The 18,657-nt window shown below is 45.1% G+C and overlaps 1 protein-coding gene across 3 annotated transcripts in view; it reads right to left on the bottom strand.

The window, feature by feature from the left end:
- Positions 1–5,835: 5,835 nt before the first annotated feature.
- Positions 5,836–18,657, bottom strand: part of LOC307126921 (E3 ubiquitin/ISG15 ligase TRIM25-like) — a 38,781-nt gene continuing 25,959 nt past the window's right edge. Inside the window, exons 6-7 of one of the 3 annotated variants that reach the window (XM_079817793.1) lie at positions 9,794–10,349; positions 5,836–7,125 (exon numbers count right to left, since the gene is read on the bottom strand). In XM_079817793.1, coding sequence (XP_079673919.1) covers positions 9,823–10,349 — 527 coding nt within the window. In that variant the 3' untranslated portion in view covers positions 5,836–7,125; positions 9,794–9,822. Of the gene's footprint in view, positions 7,126–8,456; positions 8,845–9,298; positions 10,350–18,657 lie in introns of those variants that run through there. The other 2 variants (XM_079817792.1, XR_013816571.1) reach the window with 2 other exon arrangements.

Genomic DNA, 18,657 nt, shown 5'->3' with positions numbered 1-18,657 from the left:
TAGAAGGTCTGTTGTCAGTGCTGGGTGTTTGAATGGAATACTGAAGCCCAGCAGAAGCGTAAATGAGACAATATATTGATAATAATCTCAGTTGTGTATGTTTCAATTATCAAGTTTTTCCGGAGTGGACTCCCGACTCCCACTGTAGGAGTTGATGAAATCAACTACTCAACTTAATTTCATTTACACATAAACAGGGTCAGGAATAATACAAGATTGCAGTTATTACACACTTAATTCATTCATTTCCCCCGACACAAAGCCTTAAAATACCCTTTGTCACAAATGGCTGCAGAAAATGAGGAAGCAGGATCCAAATGCAGTCGTACTTTATTTAAATAAACTCAAAACGTCACAAATACCAAATCATAGAGACAGGAACAATTCTCAGGAACAGAACAACCAACATCACACAACGATAAGAACTGACAATAACATGACTGAACACAGGGTTTAAATACACAGGCAAACAGATAATGGGAACAAGACACAGCTCACAAGACTAATGAGACACACCTGAGCCGAAACTCAAATCAACATGAAAAACTACAAAGAACTACAATATAAAGCACAGGAAACACTTCAACAAAAGTCCAAGGACAGACACAGAGCATGTGACACCCTTATTAAAACAGTGATGGTCCAAATTAGACCAATTTGGTGATGACATTACCTTGACCTGTCAAGGTCGTTACCTAGCTGTTGCTGATATCTTATTTTACAGTAAAAAATCACAGGAAACAGCCGTGGTCGAATATTTTGTCAGAATTAAATAAACGAGAAAGAAGGTATTCCTTCATGAATTCATCTAAATATATTTGTCAGGGGATGGCGCTAAAAACACATGATCATTGTCTTAAAAAACTGTTTGGGGTTGGTCACGTGACCCGGAGCAAGATGGACGCTTGAGACTCCGCTCCTTGCCAAACCACGGCTTTAAAGTATTTTTTCTCCAGACAAACGTCATTTAATTAGTTAATTTTCATCTCAAGTATGCCTAAACCTCCTCGTGACAAAGATTTCCCTATTTTTTCGACTCCCGGCCCGTCCACCGGGAGGAAAAAAGCTTCGACTCAACCGACCGCGTGCCCCACTACTGAAGATCAGCATGGTGAAACTAGCACCCCTGAGCTTACCGGCACGGTAACCATGGTTCAGATTTTGACTGAAATCAAATCTGTAGCCTCACGTGTCAATAACATGGATGAATCTGTCGAAGCTCGTTTGGTTACGATAGACAGTACTCTGGGTGATATAAAAACATCCATTGCTTCGGTCGAGCTATCTCTCTCTAATTTATCCAACCGGACAACAGATTTGGAAAGGCGAATGGACGAAGCCGAAACTCGGATCTCAACTACTGAGGATAGTCGCGATAACCACGAAGCCCAAATATCAGCTATGCAAAAGACAGTGGATATGTTACAGCTGAAGGTTGACGACCTGGAGAACCGTGGACGTCGGAAGAATTTAAAGATTGTCAATCTCCCGGAGAAAGCAGAGGGTTCCACTTCACTCGCGGACTTTCTCCAAACGTCCATTCCAACTTTAGTCGGCCTACCTGCTGACTTTCCTCTTCTGGAGATTGAACGTGCCCACCGCGCTCTGGTACCTAGTCCGGACGCAAGCAAGCCGCCAAGAAGCATTCTAGTGCGTTTTCTCCGTTACTCTCAGAAAGAAGCGGTTCTCCGAGCAGCTTTGAAGAAGCGTGACATCCTCTACAACGGATCTAAATTGAGGTTCTATTCTGACCTCTCGGCGGAGGTCCTGCGCAAACGTCGTGAGTTTGACTCCGTGGGGAAACTGATGGCCCGTCGCAATATGTATCGAGGCTTTGCTTATCCCGCGCGGCTTCGATGTCTTTACAACGGGCAAATTCGTCTTTTTGATACCCCTGAATCAGCTGCTGCCTTTTTGGAAACTCTTACTTGAGGTATTTTTGTTCTTACTCTCGTTTGCTGGAGGAATACTGACATGATTTACAGCGAGTCCCTGTATATTTTATTTTTATTTTAACTATTTAACGAAGCTAATCTTATTGATAATGTCATTATCATTTACCTATTTGTACCCACTTTGAATGCGTATTTTTCTTCTTTCTTTTTCTCTGATTTATAGCTGTTTCAAAGTGATATTTACATGAGGTTTGATTTAATTTTAAGATAGCTTCCCACTTATAACAGTTACTATTTTGTTTCAAAAGGGACTCTCTTTTCCCCGTTGGGTTTTATTCGTTTTTTCTGGTTTGGCCGTTGTCTCTGGTGACTGAACTGTTACTGTGGTCTCTAAATTGAATTTGTATTTGTATTGGATTATCACGCTCGTTGACTTCATTTTGGGGGGTGTAACTCTGTCGTTTGGGGACAGAGTTGGGGTGGGTATGCGCTGCAAGGTGTTTCTTTATGTTTTATGTGTTTACTGTAAGCCAACTCTCTGCCGTCTTTGCCAAAAAACTTTTTTATCTACGCGATTAGTCAGCGCCCTTTATGGCTGGTTCACTTAAACTTATCACTTGGAATGTTCAAGGGATTGGACATGTAATTAAAAGGAAAAAACTTTTAACTCATCTGAAAAAACAAAAACCCGACATAGTATTGCTTCAGGAAACAAAATTATCTGACGCTGAACATTCAAAGCTGGGGAAAGACTGGGTTGGTCAAGTTTACTTTTCCTCCTATTCACAGAACAAAAGAGGTGTGGCCATTCTTATTAATAAAAATCTACCCTTTATTTTAGAACACAAAGAATCTGATCCTGAAGGGAGATTTATTTTGATAACAGGATCAATCTTCAAACACCATGTAGCAATCCTTAATGTTTATGCTCCAAATTATGATTCCCCTAACTTTATATCTCAGATGATCTTACTGTTCACTTACCACTGTAAAGGCTTAGGTTTTCTAGCCGGAGACTTTAATTGTATAATGAATGCTTCCCTAGATAAATCTTCATCTGCAAATGTATCAAACCCTAAATCATCTAAGGTGCTTAATAATTTATGTTCAGATTCTGCCTTGGTGGACGTATGGCGTCATTTGAATCCTAAAGTGAGAGATTATACATTTTATTCTCACCCCCACAATTCATATTCCAGGCTTGATTATTTCTTTCTTCCTAATCAATATCTGCATGCAGTTCAGACATGCTTTATTGATTCTATCGTCTTATCAGATCATGCAGCTGTAAGTTTGCAAATTGATCCTTCTTTCAGTATCCCTAGATCTTCAAATTGGAGATTCAATACATCTCTTTTAAACAGCGACCCTTTTTCATCTTTTGTTTCAGATAGATTGTCTCAATTTTGGCTCGACAACAGAGATTCTCCAGTGTCTTCTGCCATGATTTGGGATGCAGCTAAAGCCACTCTACGCGGCCATCTTATTTCTTACACTTCTCATCTTAAAAAAGTCAAAGATAGCAATAGGAAAAATCTTGAAAAGGAAGTAACCAGATTGGAACAAACACATAAGCAATTCCCTACAGTTTCAAACTTAAAAGCTTTGGTAAATGCAAGAACTAAGCTAAATATGGATCACACCTCCCATACTCAGAAGCTTCTGCTCTTTACTAAACAAAAATATTATGAATTTGGCAATAAATCCAGCCGGTTACTGGCATACCAACTAAAGAATCAAAATAATGACCGGTCAATTAATATGATACAAAATATAAATGGTGCCACCTCGAGAGATCCTTTAGCCATAAACAATACTTTCAAGGAATTCTATAAATCTCTATACAGTTCTGAATCAATAGCGACGGACTCTGACATTGCTGCCTTTTTAAGTAATATTACATTACCGTTATGCTCTGAGGAAGATCGTTTTAATTTAAGTGCTCCGTTTTCAGTAGAGGAAGTTTGGGCAGCAATTCAGTCCATGCCGACTGGGAAATGCCCCGGTCCAGATGGTTTCCCATTGGAATTTTTAAAAAAATTCTGGCCTAATATCCACCCGATTTTTATGCCTGCGATCAATGGTATCTGGAAAGGTGAAATCCCCCCATCATGGAGACACGCTTCAATTAGTTTACTCCTAAAAAAAGATAAAAATCCCTTAGAATGCTCTTCTTACAGGCCTATCAGTCTTCTTAATGTGGACTATAAGATAGTGGCAAAAGCTTTGGCTCGTAGACTGGAATCTATTCTTCCTAAGGTGATAAATCCCGATCAAGCAGGCTTCGTAAAATCCAGGCATGGTTCGGATAATGTACGTCGTGCTCTTAATGCTATACATTATTTTCATACTCAGAAAAAGACATCAATGATATTATCTTTGGATGCCGAAAAGGCTTTTGACCGCGTAGAGTGGCCCTTCTTATTTTTGGTTTTGGAAAAATTTGGTTTAAGTTCTAATTTTATTAATGTTATTAAATATCTTTACACAGATTCTATTGCCTCCGTCAGTACAAACGGGTTGATGTCTGAAGGTTTTCCAGTTCGTAGAGGTTGCAGACAGGGATGTCCCCTATCACCCTTATTGTTTACATTATTTATTGAACCTCTGGCAGAGTCTATCAGAACTAATCCTGAGATATCCGGAATTATAATTAATGGGAAAAAACACGTCATCTCTCTATACGCAGATGACATTCTTTTATATTTAGAGAATTTACAGACCTCCTCCTCCGCTGTTCTGAATTCCTTAGCTTTGTTCAGTACTGTGTCGGGTTATAAAGTTAATATCGAAAAATCTGTTTCTATGTCTTTCAATCACTCGCATAATTCTCCAATACAATTTCCTTTTGAGGTGTCTAAAAAAGGTTTTAAATATTTGGGCATTCATCTCACTCCTGACTTGAATAACCTGTTTGAAACAAATTACTCTCCTTTAATTCAAAAAGTTAAAAAAGATTTAGAAAAGTGGACCTCTTTGCCAATCTCCCTTCTTGGGAGAGTTAACGTCATTAAAATGAACATACTTCCTCGACTAAACTATCTTTTCCAAAATCTTCCATGTTACTTAGCTACATCGTTCTTTAAATCTTTGAACTCTTACATATCTCGTTTTATCTGGAATAATAAGCAGCAGAGAGTTGGTCTTTCTAAACTTTGTAAACCAAAGGAACTTGGGGGTCTGTCCTTACCCAATTTCCAGCTTTATTATTGGGCTGCTCAAATCAAAATGATAACAAGCTGGGTTATGAATAGGCAGGACTCTCTGTGGATTGATTTTGAATCTTCTTTTTGCCATCCAAGAAGATTAGATTCCCTCTGGTTTATTAATAATATATCCAAGATAAATTCTCTTTCTGACAATTTGATTGTTTATAACACATTACTGGTCTGGAATGATGTGAAAAAACATTTGAATATCCCCCAAAATATATCCATTCACTCCCCTCTGGCTCTGAATCCAGACTTTCCTATTCAGATTAGGAGCATTGGACTGCTGGACTGGAGTTTAAAAGGTTTGTCTGATTTCTCAGGATTGTTTAATTCCGAAACTTTGAGATCATTTGAACAAATTAGAATAGAGTTTGATATTCCCTCCGAAGACTTTTTTAAATATCTTCAAATTCTGCATTTTATAGAGTCGCTTTTAAAGCAAAACACATTTCGTTTCAAACTATCTGAACTGGAAGAAACCATACTGTCAGTCAATTCTTTCAAAGGTCTTATTTCCAAATTTTATGCTTTACTAGTTTACTCTGACTCTTCAGTTTATGACTCTCTGAAACCATTGTGGGAACGGGACCTAGGAGTTCTGTTTAATTCCAATGACTGGATCAAGATCTGTGATGGTATTTTTCCAAAATGCACCTCGATTTCCATACATGAACTGTTTGGAACGTCACATTAAAGATATTAAAAATAAATACAAACTACACACAATAATGTAGACTCGTTGATGTGTTTATTCATGACGTGAGATTTATGGTTAGTTTAATGATTATGAACACAAATAGGTAAACCATGGGAAACCAAATTTATATTTATTGCATTAATATAACATCAATTAAACTAAAGCTGGCACAGAGTCATGTATAATCACAAACTAAAGTCGCTATGACTGTTATCTATTTCTACAGTAAACTACATGTAGGATAAATGTGTGTGACAGTTGTTTGTACTCCAGCTCTCTGACACACGGTGTAATACGGCAGTGTCTGAATTCCTTCAGTCCTTATAGTGCACTCGACTGCCATGCACTATATAGGGATCAGAGAATCAGTGAACGAGTGAGAGAGTTCAGACACAGAGTCAGAGCCCGACTCTACGGCTATTCATAGTCCAGGAATCCACTCTTTTATAGTCGACTCCCCATCATCACTATCTGACCAGCATAAATACAATAAGTGTGTTTATTCTACTCTGACTGATTCACAACAACATCCCATAAAACCCTGAAACTATCTCTTATTCATGAAGGCAAACATGCCACATTCTGTGAAACCCCACAATCAGAAGATTAAACTACAGTAACAAGGAAATAATATAAAATATAAAAAACATAAAATTACATGAATAATAATAAAATGAATAAATGATTAAATGATAAATGGTATAAATCAAATGACAAATATAAACATGACTAATGATTATAAATGATTGATTATAATATAAAATAAAATAAAATAAAGCACAACACAGATGTATGGTTGAAGTAACACACACACACGCACGCACGCACGCACGCACGCACGCACGCACGCACGCACACACACACACACACACACACAGGTTTCTATTAGAATCATTAGATCCTTCATTTACACAGGAATTGATCAACAAACGGTGTGATTGATTCATTCTCTTCAGTCTGAGTCTTAACTCCCTCGACATTGACGTTCTGTTCCTGTATTTCTTTCACTGTTCTTTAAACTCTGCAAATTCACTCTCCACATGTCTTTTGAGATCATCTTTGGATGTCTTAAATTAAGTTTTGAGTTGAAAGTCTTGGATTTGCTGGTATCATCCAGACATATTTGCAGTGAGTCTTCTTCTGTCTCATATTTGCTCTCTCTTCACTGTTAGTTTCCCTGCCTGTTTGTTCTTTGTTTTATCTTGCTTTTCGCCTTGTTTCCCTCACTCATCCTTTAATATTCTCTGACTTTATTTTTATCTCGTTTAGTGGGAGCTCATCATTTACTCCAGTGGTTCTCAACTCCAGTGCTGGGGACCCACTGCTCTGCACATTTTGTATGGCTACCTTATTTAAGGCACCTGATTCTGATCATCAGCTCGTTAGGAGAGAGCTCCATGAACTGAACTGAGTGTGTCAGATAAGAGAGACACTAGCTGTGTCCCAATTCAAGGGCTGCGTCCTTTGAAGGCCGTGTCCTTTGAAGTGCGCGGCCGACGCAGCCTTCAAAGGACGCACCGAGACTCGTTTACAGTGGAAGGTATAGCGGATTGCGTCACCGCAGCGCGACGAAGGCCGTCCCAATTCGTAGGTCCTTCGAAGGCTCCTTCAAAATATGGCCTGCAAATGCGTCCTTCTTTTCCCATGAAATGAAGGATAGTTGGATGGATGCTTCGCAGCCTTGCCTAACCCAGAATTCATTGCGCGCCGCGACGTCAGATTTTTGAAGAGAAATTGCCAGATTACACTTTTAAATGCAAGTATTGGGTTTCAATTTACTCCAGTAATCTAATGTATCTACTGATAAAAATAAAACGTTGACTAATATGTTACCAACATATGATTTTATATAGTTTATACTCTTTATTATGCACATAAATGGGCCGAGGTAAACATCTTTAGCTGTTTTGTTTTTAGGCAGTTGAATATAACTTTAAAGTCCAGTATAAATGTTCATTTCAGTTCTCTTCAACGGCAGCTGTCAACAGTTGCTAAATATTACAAATAATGTAACGAAATACATTTACTCTGTATTTGAGTATAATTGTGAAGTACCTCAGATTTTTATTCAACTTCATCTCAGAGGCAAATATTGTGGTTTTATGAAAAATTGAATTTTAACACATGGATATTACATTTTGATATTAGTTATCGTTTAAAAAAGAATCTAAAAATAAAATACACTAGAAATATGTCTTATAGATCAGGGATAGGCACCGTTGGTCTTGGAGGACCACTGTCCTGCAGAGTTCAGCTCATAGAACAGTTATGCATGTTAAAATATTTTGTTGTTTGCTTTGAGGATGTGAGTTAATTTAATTTATTCTTCCCTCTTTCTGAAAACATCTTAGCGACATGGCAGCCGTCGAATAAGTCAGCACTGCAAACCTGTTGGTAGACAGTGGAAATATGCCCTGATCCAGATGATGTCCCGCTGACAGAGGATTCACCAGGGTCAATAAAGCCCAGCTCAATAAAAGACTACATAAAAACATTTTCTTCCATCTGTTTTATGTACTGTTAATTTTAAAATGTATTTAGTTTTTCTAATCTTAAACATAACTTATGTAAATAGTTGTAAAAAGTACTGTAAATAAAAATGTATAGAACAATTTATTTTTTCATTTACAAATTAATTGACATGACAAAAATAAATGTACAGAATTATTTATTTTATTAACAAATTATAACTTGCATAACAAAAATAATGTGTAGAACGGTAATATTTCATTTACACATTTTAATTTACAAAACCAAAATTTTAGTTCTCAACTATCTCTCAAGAAGAGAAAACAATCAATCCATTCTCTCCCTGCTCTCCTCTGTCTCTCGCTGAAACTTCCTGTCCTCCCTCAGTATCTCCATCAGCTCATCCTCTCGGTCTCGTCTCCTCTTGGTCATCCACTGCTGAACTTGGCCCTGGTGTGTCCTCAGGGATGGAGGCAATGAGGACAGTGGGGATTGTCCCAACACCTCATTCATGAAGACAAACCATGGCCAAGTTCCCCACTCCCTCACCTGTCCCAGGACACTTTCAATACTAAGGCAGAGAAAACAAATATGTCTGTCAACAACAAACAAAACAGCACAATACATTTCAGTAAAGATGTGTCTATTAACTTGCATACTTTTTATTTATTTTTTAAGTTGTAATAAGTTTACTTTTTTTACCTGCAAGGCAGGGGTGCAATCTTAAGAAAAATTAAAAATATGATGCATCAGTAGCCTACAAACATACAAAATACTCCAGAAATCATATTTATAGATACTCAAATTCTATATTCTCGATTTTTCCGGCCTGGTAAATAAATACTAATTTGCTGCCTCATTTTAATAAAGCTGCTAAAAGTAACTTGATCCATAACAAAACGAAATATTACATCAGATCACCTAACGAATAAAGCTGTGCCGTGGTAACACAGAAATAAAGACCACCGGCTTTTAAAACGTTTCGTTGGTTATTTTAGTAAATTAAAACACAACAGGCTACTTACATGTATAAGTGTTCCTCGGCCGCGGGATGGGCAGAGGAATACACTGCGAAGGATCCACTTGTTCTGGTTGGTTCTATCCTTCGCGGCAAGGGAGAAAGACGGTGGGTAGGGTTGCCAGGTCTCTGCAACAAAAGTAGTCCAAAACTCCCAATGCGATTTTCTCCATCGAGCGGCCGAATTCTCCACTGCAGTTGTACGTTTGGGGGTGTTGGAGCGGCGAAATCGTACTTATGGGGTAGAAACAAACCCGCGGAAATAATTTTTCACCCGCGGCAACAACTTAAAAGTGGTCTAATTCGGCTGAAAAAACGGGGACTTGGCAACAGGGACGGCAGGCTGCATTTGAAGGCTCCTTCGAATTGAGACAGCCTTCGTCGCGCTGCGGTGACGCAATCGGCCTTCAAATGCGGCCTTTGAACGATGCAGCCCCCGAATTGGGACACAGCTACAAAATCTGCAGAGCAGTGGGTCCCCAGGACTGGAGTTGAGAACCACTGGTTTACTCAATCAATGCGGCTCATTCATCAACACATTTTCACTGATGATGCACGTGTAAGCCTAAACCCAGGATAGAGCGGTTTAGTGAATGTGGTCTGGATTGTGTGGATGAGGCTCATTGTGTCTCCAGAGACGCTGTAGAAGGACAGAGTTCCTGCACTGGGATCCACATACACTCCTACTCTATTGCTGATGACGGACTCTACAGGGAGATCAGTCTTTATGCTATTGTGTGTGAATGAGCAACTGATGGGAGAGCAGAGCAAATTCCAGGACTGATCATTAGCTCCAAACAAACAATCTTTACCCCGTCCCTTCCTGCTGATGCTCTTATATGACACTGATATAAACACACCTTCACATCCACTCCACTCAATCTCCCAGTAACTGCGTCCACACACACTCTCTCCACACAACACCTGACGATGCACATCAAATCTGTCTGGATGATCCGGATACGACTGAGGATCTGTTCGAGTGTATTTAACTATTCCCTCAGACAGAAAGAGGCGTTCATTCACTGTGTTCATATCCAGATTTAGCTTATGGGAATCTGATGGAGAGAAAACATATCAGAATCAGGCATTATGAATCTGATCTTTTAATGTACACTGTAAAAAGATTTTTACTGCTTGTTAAATTTACTTAATTAAAATGAGTTAAAACCACACAATTACTAAATATTTTGTTTAATTTTAATGTGTAAAATCCACTTAAATATGTAAAACTGAAGTTTACTTAATCCATTTGGACTATCTGAATAATTAGTGTTGAATAAAGTGAAACTGCAGTGTATTTTTAGTTCCCAGCATGCTTTGCACAGGTCTGGATCAGGAGAGTAAATTTTGAAATTAACCCCTAGGAGTCTGAGCTGTTTTGGGGCCCTTTAGAAGTTTTGACATGCTCTGACATTTGTGTTTTTTTCAGTTGCGTATAAACACATTAATGGCAAAAGTGTAATTACACTGTATTCAGCACAAATTGGGCTACCATAATATGAGAGCAACATGTATGTATGTCACAGGGTGTTTTGGTGTTGGTTCATGTTTCATGTTTTTAGTTTATCATGTTTTCTGAGTGTGTCATGTTCACTGTCTTGTTTCCTGGTCTTGTCATGTGATTCCCAGGCCCTCAGTTCTGTCATTGGTTCATTGTTTAATCACTGTTCACAGGTGTCACTTGTCTAGTCATTAGTCTCTGTGTATTTAGCCCTCATGTTTGCTGTGTGTCCTGGTCTGATATTGAGGTTGTTACCACTGTTGGTGAGTTTTGTTTTAGCCATGCTATGTGAGCCATGTCTTTGTTTATAGTTTATGCCAATTCATGCCAAGTCTTTGTTTTACATTTTGAATTTTGATTAAACTGCACTTGGGTTCAGTAACTTGCCTCCAGTGGATTTATTACAATGTACATGCTTATATTTTTGAGAGAAAAATGTTAATGCATGAATTTTGAGAAAAAAATAAAAATAAATTAAGGCCTCAAAACAGACAATAGATATGTGTCCACAATACTTTTGACTAATGGGTGTATTTGCCTAGAGTTTTTGCTTCAAACTGGTGTGAGAATCATTGAGCCTACTCATTCACATAAAACAATACACTGATTTAAAATTTGTAAGACAGTTTTTCTTCACAAAGCCAGTATGTGAGGAGGCGTGATATCTAATGAATAATGATGGATATCACCTGAGAGGACAGAAGAACATAATAGTCTGCATAATGACCTGCATAATGAATGAACTTAATTCAGGTGTGTGACTGAGAGCAACAGGACAAAGGACATATATTATATATTGTACTTGGTAAATGGACTGCATTTATATAGCGCTTTCAAGAGACCCATGGCCATCCAAAGCGCTTTACATCTTGCCTCACATTCACCCATTCATACACCGACGGCGGTGTCAGCCATGCAAGGCTCCATCCAGCTCGTCAGGAGCAGCTGGGGTTAGGTGTCTTGCTCATGGACACCTCGACACTTGGTCAGGTGGAACCGGGGATTGACCCACCAACCTTCCGGTTTGTAGACAACTTACATGAACCACTGCGCCCCTACTTATCTAGTAAATGCATCTTGATTTAAGAATGTTTAAATATTTAGACTAGAAACAAGACTAAAATTACTAAGAGCATTTTTTACTATTTTTATGTTTTTAAAAGTAGTCTCATGTAAAAAAACAATATTAAATCATTAAAATTAAGATACAATTTATACAAAACGAAATTCAAAGTAAAGAAAGCAATTCACTTTCTACAAAACATCTCGGTTACGACTGTAACCGTAGTTCCCATTCAGTCGGTCACGTTCGACGTACGTCGGACGTACCGACGAATTGGGATCACTTCTGGGAGCCCCTATCAGCTTCGAGCTATCTAGAACCGGCCAATGAACAATTGGCGTGCGAGATTTGCATCTCGCGCTCCGCCCCGCGCCGCGGGTATAAACAGGAAGCGAGAGCGAATGCACGCTGTCATTCACTTCGGAGCCACACAGGCGTATGAAGGACTCACTCTCTTCATTCAAGACGAGTATTTTTCGCTGCTATCAGCAAGACTGTCTACAGACACCGGAAAGCCAGAGGAGGACGCGTGTTGGAGAAACGGCACCTTTCAGTGGGATCGCGCTGAACTCATCGAGCTGCCTCTGAGTGCAGAAAAACTGCTGTTATCACAGCAACCTGTTGGTCTGGGTAGAGCGTTTTCCTGCTGAGTACAGGCACGGGCTGCACTAACAATCCCGTGCGCTGTCGCGTTTCCCCCTGAGTGCTTCAGCACAGAGCGTTTTCCTCACAAAAGAGCTTCACGGGTGACGTGCCGTCTTTTTCAAGATGTCTTACCACTCGTGCGTTTCTGGATGCGGTTGTTTCCTGTCCTGACGGCCACGATCCATCTCGCATAAACATGTTGAGACTGTGTCGTGGGTGATCCATGTTCTCCCAGGGGAACGGGATCACGTCGACGCGCTGGTCATCTCACCTTCCGCGTGAGGGTTTGAGTGTTCAGCGCGCCGTGTGCCGTCTGGCTGCCGGGTGACAGCGCGGGTTGCCACGGCAACTCTGTGCGCGTCACTCGGCGCCTCCGATGCGCGGTCGAGACTATGATGCCTCAAACGGGGTTGAGTCCCTTCGCTTATACCCCGATCTAGTCTCTTTTCTGGTGCACCAGAGGGGGGACTATTTTGGCTGATAAGCCTGGGTGGCCTGAGGATTACAGTGAGGCTTCCCCGCCGCGTACATCTCTGTGGGCCCCTCACTCCTCTATCGCATCGCAAGCATGTTGAGACTGTGTTCGTGGGTGGTCTATGCTCTCTCACGAGAGCATGGCCACGTCGGCGCGCTGTTTGTCTTGCCTTTTTCATAGGGGCTTGAGTGTTCAGCGCGCCGTGTGCCGTCTCACGGCCACGCCCACTGTCTCACGTGTCTGCTGGTAGCTTACAGATGGGATTGCTGGTTCTTGAAAGGGGACCTAGCATTTCATTTGGGTCTCTAGCAGAGGACAGATGTCAATCGCTGCATCGGAGAGAGGGCTGTTATGTGTTGAAAATGAAGATGATGCTGAGATTCCCACCGTAATAGTGGGCGCTCGTGCTGAATCAGATTCATACTTGACAGCCATGCTTTCCCGGATGGCTGAGGCATAGTGCAACGCGTAAATCGCCTTGCCTGCCCCTTGCCTTTTTTCGGATGTGCATTGGAAGGCTTTGGCATTGTGGAACTATTGGTGCCAAAATATGGAACACCAATAGGGCCATAATCTGTATAAAGTTTTCCTCTCTCTCACTACCCTCATCGGTGGGGTGGCAGTGCCACTGGCAGGCCACCTCCGCCCTGCTTAGTGCACAAGGGTAGTTCTGAGCTGAGGTTGAGCTGCGCACAGCGCTGGCCCTTGGCTAGACGATGTCCACCCTGGTCCAGAAGCACAATTGACCCGGATTTGGTCTGGAACTGTTCTTCCCCGGAGGAGGGCCGGGTGGAAAACCATTAGTAATTCTGTTCCGCCACTGATGTTAAAAACAGCCAGTGGTACCAAAAAAAAAAAAAAAAAAGAGCAGTTCCAATACCTCTGGGTCTCGGGAGTTCAGGAATGGCAGCGTGTGACGCTACAGAGCCTCGCCGCTTTCATTCCCCTCCCCACAAGAGGGCGAGAATGGCAGTGTGTGTGACGCTACAAAGCCTCGCCACTCTCATTCCCCTCTTCTCAGCGGTGCGTGGACAACAGTGCGCGACGCTATGCCTCGCCACTCTTGTTCCCCGCTGAGGAAGGAGGTGAGGCAGACCGTGTGCAACGCCACAAAGCCTTGCCACGCTCAGCCCCTCCTTCATTTGGGAGCGCGCTTGGCGGTGGTCGACGCTCCCATGCCTCGCCACCCTCAGACGCCTCTCCCTTCGCCAGCAGGGGGCGCCGGCTGTGGGAACGCATTCAAGCGGCCTCCCCACACTCGCACGCCCCCTCCGCGGACGCAGGTAAGTGTTGCACAGCACACTCAGATCCCACTTCGGGCCGCTCCATGCCGTCCGAGTCGGATCCCTGCATTCCGTGTCGCTGCCCCGCTGCGGGTACGTCTGTGGTTAATCCCCTTGCTCGGTGTCTGGAAGCCTGGCTAGAGCTTCCCAGCCCGTCTAGGGGCCGTACCATCAGACTCGGCTATGCGATTCAGTTCGCCAGGCGTCCCCCTAAGTTTGGGGGCGTTCACTTCCCAGTAGCGAAGGAGAACGCCCCCGTGCTCCGGGCGGAGATCGCAGTCCTACTGGCGAAGGACGCGATGGAGCCGGTCCCTCCAGCCGATATGAGGTCTGGGTTCTACAGCCCGTACTTCATTGTACCCAAGAAAGGCGGCGGGTTATGGCCGGTCTTGGACCTGCGATTCTTGAACCGGTCCCTTCACAGGCTGCCGTTCAGAATACTAACGCAGTAGCACATCTTCAGGTGCGTCCGTCCCCAAGATTGGTTTGCAGCGATCGACCTGAAGGACGCGTACTTTCATTCTCGTTTCCCCTCGACCGGCCCTTTCTGCGCTTCGCGTTCGAGGGACGGGTATGTCAGTACCGCGTCTTACCCTTCGGCCTGTCCCTCTCGCCCCGCGTCTTTACGAAGGTTGCGGAGGCGGCCATTGCTCCCATGAGAGAGCATGGTGTTCGCATCCTCAACTACCTCGACGACTGGCTGATTCTTGCCCAGTCGCGAGGGCAGTTGTGCGAACACAGGGACAAGGTGCTCAGTCACCTCAGCCAGTTGGGACTTCGGGTCAACTGGGAGAAGAGCAAACTCTGCCCCACGCAGAGGATCTCTTTTCTCGGAATGGAGATAGACTCGGTCGCCATGACTGCGCGCCTCACCGAGGAGCGCGTCCAGTCGGTGTTGAACTGCCTGAATTCGTTCAAAGGCAGGACAGCGGTTCCACTGAAACATTTTCAGAGGCTCCTGGGGCATATGGCATCTGCAGCTGCAGTAACGCCGCTCGGATTGCTTCATATGAGACCGCTTCAACGCTGGCTACACGATCGAGTCCCGAGATGGGCGTGGCACAGCGGTTCCCTCCGCGTCCAAGTGACTCCGAGGTGCCGCCAAACCTTCGGCCCGTGGTCGGACCCCTTGTTTCTCCAGGCGGGAATCCCCCTAGAACAAGTGTCCAGGCACTCCGTTGTCTCCACGGATGCCTCATCCACGGGTTGGGATGCCACGTACAACGGGCTTGCAGCTTCGGGCCTGTGGACGGGGCCTCAGCTGCAATGACATATCAATTGCCTCGAGTTGTTAGCAGTTCGTCTTGCACTCAGCCGCTTCAAAGTGCCGCTCAGAGGCAAGCGCGTTCTGGTCCGGACGGACAACACTGCGGCCGTAGCGTACATCAACAAACAGGGTGGTCTACGCTCCCGTCGCATGTCGCAACTCGCCCGCCATCTCCTCTTATGGAGTCAGAAGCATCTGAGGTCGCTTCGTGCTATTCACATTCCGGGCCTGCTCAATCGTGCGGCCGACGAGCTGTCACGTCAGCAGGTACTTCCGCGAGAATGGCGACTCCATCCCCAGGCGGTCCAGCTAATCTGGAGTCGTTTCGGGGCCGCACAGGTAGACCTGTTTGCCTCCCCAGAGACGACCCACTGTCAGTGGTTTTATTCCTTGACCGAGGGGACCCTCTGGTCGGATGCCCTGGCCCACAGCTGGCCCCGGGAAGAACGCAAGTATGCGTTTCCCCCAGTGAACCTTCTTGCGCAGACACTGTGCAAAGTCAGGGAGGACGAGGAGCAGGTCCTGTTGGTCGCTCCGTATTGGCCCAACCGGACTTGGTTCCTGGAACTAGTGCTCCTTGCGACAGCACCTCCCTGGCCCATTCCTCTGAGGCAGGACCTCCTGACTCAGAGACGGGGCACCCTGGCACCCGCGTCCAGACCTCTGGAAACTCCATGTCTGGTCCCTGGACGGGACGCGGAGGTTCTAGGTGACCTACCGCAAGCGGTAGTTGACACCATCACTTCCGCTAGAGCCCGCTCTACGAGGCGCCTCTATGCGTTGAAGTGGAACCTGTTCGTCGATTGGTGCTCTTCTCGCCGAGAAGACCCCCGAAGATGTTCGATCGCATCTGTGCTTACCTTTCTACAGGATGGGTTGGAGCGAAGGCTGTCTCCCTCCACCCTCAAGGTCTATGTCGCCGCTATCGCCGCTAATCATGAGCTCGTAGATGGGAAATCTCTAGGTAAGCACGATCTGATCGTCAGGTTCCTTAGGGGAGCGAGGAGATTAAATCCGCCTCGTCCTCCCTCTATACCCTCTTGGGACTTAGCTCTGGTGCTTACTGCACTACAGAGAGAACCCTTTGAGCCTCTGCAGTCAGCTGAGTTAAAAATCCTGTCGTTAAAGACTATACTCCTGATTGCGTTGGCCTCCATCAAGAGGGTAGGGGACCTGCAGGCATTTTCGGTCGACGAATCGTGCCTGGAATTCGGGCCCGGTAACTCTCATGTGATCATGAGACCCCGGCCTGGATACGTGCCCAAGGTTCCCGCTACTCCCTTCCGGGACCAAGTGGTGAGCCTGCAAGCGCTGCCTTCGGAGGAGGCAGACCCAGCCCTAGCTTTTCTCTGTCCCGTCCGTGCTCTCCGGACTTACGTGGACAGAACGCAAAGCTTCAGGACCTCAGAGCAGCTCTTCGTCTGTTACGGAGGACAGCAGAAGGGAAAGGCTGTCTCCAAGCAGAGGATGGCCCACTGGATAGTGGATGCCATCGTCTTGGCTTATCAGTCCCAAGACGTGCCCTGCCCGCTCGGGTTAAGAGCCCACTCCACTAGGGGTGTTGCCTCTTCCTGGGCGCTGGCTCGTGGCGCCTCGCTGACAGATATTTGTAGAGCTGCGGGCTGGGCGACACCTAACACGTTCGCTAGATTCTATAGCCTCCGTGTAGAGCCGGTTTCTTCCTGTGTGCTCACTTCCCATAGTCAGTAACACCGAAGTGCCCGTTCTAGTGTCGGCTTGCTGCGCCTTTCCCTCCCCTATGGTAGACGGATGCGTGCGCTTATTCTGCTCCAGTCGAGTTCCCCGGATCGGCGAACCCTGTTGAGTCCTCCGCAACCCGCGGCAGTCGGACGTGGCGGAGCGTTCGACGCCAGGTCTAACACTCGTATGCATTGGTGGAACTTGTGTTAGGCTGGGTTCCGTATGTAGTGACCCCCACGGCGGTCCCATATGTGTATTCTTCCACGGTACGGCTCCCTACGGCGAGCCCGTGTCTTTCCCTCAGTCCCAGGTACGTGTTGTTCCCCCTCCACGAATTGGCCGGGGCCACCCCTGGGACTTCCGTATGTTGTGCTGCCCACGGCCAGCCCATATGTGTATTCTCCACATGTTAACTCCCTCTGGGCATGATGTGGCTTCCGCAGCTGCCTTCACAGGCACGCTTTCCCAGCGTTATCCAATACAGTCAGCTGAGTGGGTCTTGCGGAACAGCAGCTTTGACTCTCCCTGCGTGAACCTACCCGCCCGCATCAGATCGGGGTCTGTGGGGCTCATCGCTGGGCGCTGGAAGTGGTAGTAACTATGGCGTTTTCCATAGGGGATCCCAATTCGTCGGTACGTCCGACGTACGTCGAACGTGACCGACTGAATGGGAACGTCTCGGTTACGTATGGTAACCCTCGTTCCCTGAAGGAGGGAACGGAGACGTACGTCCCGTCGCCACAGTTGCTGTACCATCACTGCAGGTCGAGCCACTACGTGTGGCTCCTCAGTGAAAAACAGCGTGCATTCGCTCTCGCTTCCTGTTTATACCCGCGGCGCGGGGCGGAGCGCGAGATGCAAATCTCGCACGCCAATTGTTCATTGGCCGGTTCTAGATAGCTCGAAGCTGATAGGGGCTCCCAGAAGTGATCCCAATTCGTCGGTACGTCCGACGTACGTCTCCGTTCCCTCCTTCAGGGAACGAGGGTTACCATACGTAACCGAGACGTTCCCTGAATAGGGAACGAGACGCTGCGTCACCGCTTTGCGAACGCCTCTGCGTGATTGTGTCGTGAAGCATGTATGTAATCAGTTCAATAGAGAGGCGGAACGTCATAGGCGGATGACGTCATTGACCGGAGACTATAAAGCAGAGCAGGAAGTACAAGCCCACAGCTTCTGGAAGGGATGAAGCAAGACTGTTGCGGCATGCGGGGAGTATGGCAGAGTGACGCAGCGTCTCGTTCCCTATTCAGGGAACTACGGTTACAGTCGTAACCGAGACATTCCCTTTCAAGGGAACTTGCGCTGCATCACCGCTTTGGGAACGAGAATACCCACGTCCCCATAGGAGCCGGGTGCCCGCAGTGACACTGTCTAAGGGGCGAGCACCCGAGCCCCAGGAGTAGCATTAATGTCGAGCTCGTA

The sequence above is a fragment of the Gobio gobio genome (assembly GCF_949357685.1).
Source record: "Gobio gobio genome assembly, chromosome: 5".
NCBI classification, from domain to species: domain Eukaryota; kingdom Metazoa; phylum Chordata; class Actinopteri; order Cypriniformes; family Gobionidae; genus Gobio; species Gobio gobio.
The sequence above is the reverse complement of the archived record's forward strand: the minus strand, read 5'-3'. Positions and strand labels throughout refer to the sequence as shown.